At 35.1% G+C, this 3,625-nt stretch overlaps 1 protein-coding gene across 1 annotated transcript; it reads left to right on the top strand.

Moving 5' to 3' along the window:
• The first annotated feature begins 1,334 nt into the window (after positions 1-1,334).
• LOC105121230 (transmembrane protein 208-like) lies at positions 1,335-3,413 on the top strand. Its single transcript, XM_011019788.1, has 5 exons — positions 1,335-1,633; positions 1,720-1,913; positions 2,136-2,220; positions 2,950-3,015; positions 3,112-3,413. Exons 1-5 carry the CDS (start codon positions 1,550-1,552, stop codon positions 3,202-3,204), a joined length of 522 nt encoding a protein of 173 aa, XP_011018090.1. The 5' UTR covers positions 1,335-1,549; the 3' UTR covers positions 3,205-3,413.
• Positions 3,414-3,625: the final 212 nt, after the last annotated feature.

The following is a 3,625-nucleotide window of genomic DNA, read 5'->3' as shown; positions in this document are numbered from 1 at the left end:
AGTACAATGCAAAAAAAGAAATCACTTTAGTTTGATAACCGTGTCTTAACGAAATAGAAACCTTTTTTAATTATTATTATTATTATTATTTTAAATTATCTATATTTTTTTAATTATTCCTCATCGCTAGCTATTTTAATCATATTATTAACCCATGAAAAAATATATTAATAGAAAAAAAGAGATTAAAACAGAATCCTTTTGTCTTTGGAATAATTTCTTATTCTACAATATTTTTTTTATTGCTGTACATTTAAATAAAAAAATTCTGAAGAGTTGTTTACATGACAATGACAATGACATGATCATATATATTAATCTATCAACTTGATCTCTTATTAGAATCATAATATTTTTAATGATTGTTGATATAGTTAATATATGTAGTCCTTAATTTATTTTATTCAGAACACATCATCTTTTTAATCTACAGTTAATTTTTTTTATAATGTAAAAGGCGTTGCCACTGCCTATAATTAGGGTCCAACCTTCGTAGGAGCGCGGGCACGTGAATAGTTGAAAAAACTGAAACTGAGAAAGATGCCTTCTACAATGCACGTGACGAGAGAGAGGTTGACAAATTGCATAATTATTAAGCTTTTCCGTAAAGTACAAAAATACGCAGTCGAGAGATTTTTCACCAACTCCCAGACTCCAGGTAAGTGGGATTAGAATGGTTAAATTACTTGTTATTAATTAATTAATTAATTTGCCTTGAAGGGGTCCCCTCCTCCCCTACCATTTTATTTTATATATCTGATGATTTTGACAAGTACACGTAACGGCCTGCCGGAATTTCACAGCTTATCTCATTACTCGAGCACATGGGAATCGCTGAAACAGTATAAAACAGTGTCTCCAGAATTACCCGTGATCTTTATTTGTTTTATTTTGAACACGTGGGAATATTATATCTAAAAGATATTTTTTATTTTTATTTTTTAGGTATGTCTCACAAGTAGAATCTTGAATGATTTTTATTTTGTATATAATTTTTATTTTATAAAGTATAATTGAAAATTTTATCTTATTTATTTTTGATTTTTTAAAAATAAAATACAGGTGTTATTCTATTGTACAGGTTGTCCTTATCTGTCATCCTCGAAAAAGTTAATTACATCCTTCAACAATTATTACCATCAACAACCCTATCTCTGTCTTCCTTAAAGGTTCACGCTTTCAAATTACAAAACAAATCCATTCTTAAAAAAAGAGTCTTCGAACCTCCTGTTATGTGTGAAAAGCTCAATCCGGCAGAAGAAATTAGCACGGGCCTGTGTTAAGACAAAGCTAACTGGGGCGAGCCCAAATAAGTCTGGGCTTCAAGTAAACAATGGAAGAGTCAAATTCGACGACGCCATTCAACCACTCTACTCTGAAGTGCTGGGATCTGGTTCTTTCGCCTCACCGTTTCCTTCACTTCTTCGATTCGCTGACATTCCCTCCATTCCTTCCCACACACAGAGAACAGATAAAAGTGATATTTTCATTTTTGAAGCCCTAAACTAAACTGTGAGAACTTATCAATCACCTGAGAAGCAGAAAGAAAATGGCAAATCAAGGCGCAAAGAAGCGAAAGGAAGAGAACTCCCGTCACATGGCTAACCTCCGTCGCCTCATCATCGCCTGTAACGTACGCCCCTACTCCCTCATCTTTATCATTTCACTATTAACTTGCCGGATTTTCCCTCTTTCTTATCATTATTTTGTTAATTTTAGGTTATTTATGTGTTGGTGAGGTTGGTGATTTTCCATTCCAGTTTCACGTGGAAACATTGGATTGGTCTGGTTTTGACATCTGTGGCCTATTTTATACCTTATCGACAACTTGCTGCTATGGCCAGCCCTGCTTATGCTGACGACGGTGACCTTCTTGATGGTGGATTTGATATGAGCACTGGTGGGATTTGTGGGTATGTTTTAATTGTTCTAATTTCAATTTTTTGACTCATTTTATTAGGATAAATGAATAGTTGAATTGAGTCTTCTGTTGGGTATTTTGGCTAATGATTTTGCATGAAAGGTGGCTTTTAATTTGTCTTTAGACATTGTGTTGTGTGTGTGATGCCAGTTTTGATTCTGTTGAGGGATTATGAGTTATCGTTGACTGATGATGGTGATGCCTTGCATTGCAGCTATCTACATGATGTTATCTACATTACGAGCTTTGTGCAGCTCATGTCCATCATATCTGGAAAGTTTTGGTACACATACTTGGTGGTAAGATCCCATTTACTTGATTGCTCATAAAATTGCTTCTATTTGTGCATGTTAAAGCACCATGAGTGAAAGCTTTTGGTATTTTCTTGAGAAAGAACTCGTAGCATGGATAAATTTCAAACTAATACTGGTCTCCTGTTCCTGTCTTTGAAGGGAAGATAGACCCACATTCACTTGGGTATTTTAAATAGTCAACTTAAGTTTCTTAACCGTGTGTGTGTGTATGTTTTGGATTTGTTATTGTCATTGTTGATCTGTGATGAGTAGTTTTAGCTAATCCTATGGTGACAAAGTTTGAGTATCGATATATTTTGATGAAGTTATTGTACAGTTATACTAGTCTGCAAGCATAGGATCTGAACAGTTCAAGTTTAAAATTGATGTGAAGATATGGCATATTTTGCTAGTTTATTGGCATATCTTGTGATTTTATCTTTCCTGCAACATTAGCTGCTTGTTTGCTATGAGAAAATGGGTAACTCTGAAGAAAGGGAAATTGGTTTTTATAATGGGAACACATGTTTCCTTCTTTGTTTGGTGTGGGGGGTGGGGGGTGATAAGGGTGTTGCATTGGGGATTGAGGTGAGTTCTTAACAAGAATGGTGTGAAACTAGGACCTGAAGTAGGAGGTGTCTATTTTCGTTTTAGAGATGTTATTGAAGATACACATGGAGATAATTTTTTATGATTATTCACATGGTGAGATGTTGGTTCTATGTTTCTTTCCAGATACCAGCATTCGGAGCTTACAAATCTTTTGGATTCTTCAGAGGATTTTTATCAAATGGTTCAGAGGTATCTTTTCTTACCCTATTTTGGTTGACCATCTTTTAAAGGCATTAAAAACTTTTATCCTCTATGTAACCCTGGCTGTGATCTTCCCTTGATTAGGAAGGTGCTGAGGATGAAAAAACCCGCAAGAAGAGGGAAAAGTTGGAGAAGAAAGCTTCACGAGGAAAGTTTGTCAAGACAAGAACTAGATAGGTTACACGATTGAAATTAGTTAAGCCTGACTCATAGGTGAAGTTGGTTCTTATAAAATGGAGGTTGCTTGCCAATTTTAGACAATTATGAGAAGTTTGGAAATCTGGTGTAACTTGAGGAAATTCATGATATAATACAAGAATGAATTTGTTTTTCTTTTCCTTTTGGTGAAAGGGAGATGTTGATGTAATCTCTGTTTAGTTTGGTTTTGAGTGTTTTATAATTTGTCACTACTGCTGTTGCTTGAGTATAAGCTTTTTGCACAATGAAGAGAGCAAGCTTCCAAGGGGGCGAGCCGAGGACATCTTGTGCTCTGAGAATAGACCAAATCACATTTAGTTTGGTAAGATGGTTTGGTCTTAAATAGACTCGGCGAAACCAAACCAATGCGCATTCTCTTCTGGGAGGTAACTTGGTGAGT

This window comes from Populus euphratica, unplaced genomic scaffold (assembly GCF_000495115.2).
Source record: "Populus euphratica unplaced genomic scaffold, PopEup_1.0 scaffold31.1, whole genome shotgun sequence".
NCBI lineage: Eukaryota > Viridiplantae > Streptophyta > Magnoliopsida > Malpighiales > Salicaceae > Populus > Populus euphratica.
Note: the sequence above shows the minus strand (reverse complement) of the source record. Positions and strands in the feature narration are given on the sequence as shown.

What these genes read in the sequence shown, in the direction of transcription:
- LOC105121230 (XM_011019788.1), top strand. Translation starts at nt 1,550, where the DNA reads ATGGCAAATCAAGGCGCAAAGAAGCGAAAGGAAGAGAACTCCCGTCAC. An exon ending in TTTGGTACACATACTTGGTG is followed by an intron (nt 2,221 to 2,949) that starts GTAAGATCCCAT and finishes GTTTCTTTCCAG; the next exon opens with ATACCAGCATTCGGAGCTTA. An exon ending in TTTTATCAAATGGTTCAGAG is followed by an intron (nt 3,016 to 3,111) that starts GTATCTTTTCTT and finishes TCCCTTGATTAG; the next exon opens with GAAGGTGCTGAGGATGAAAA.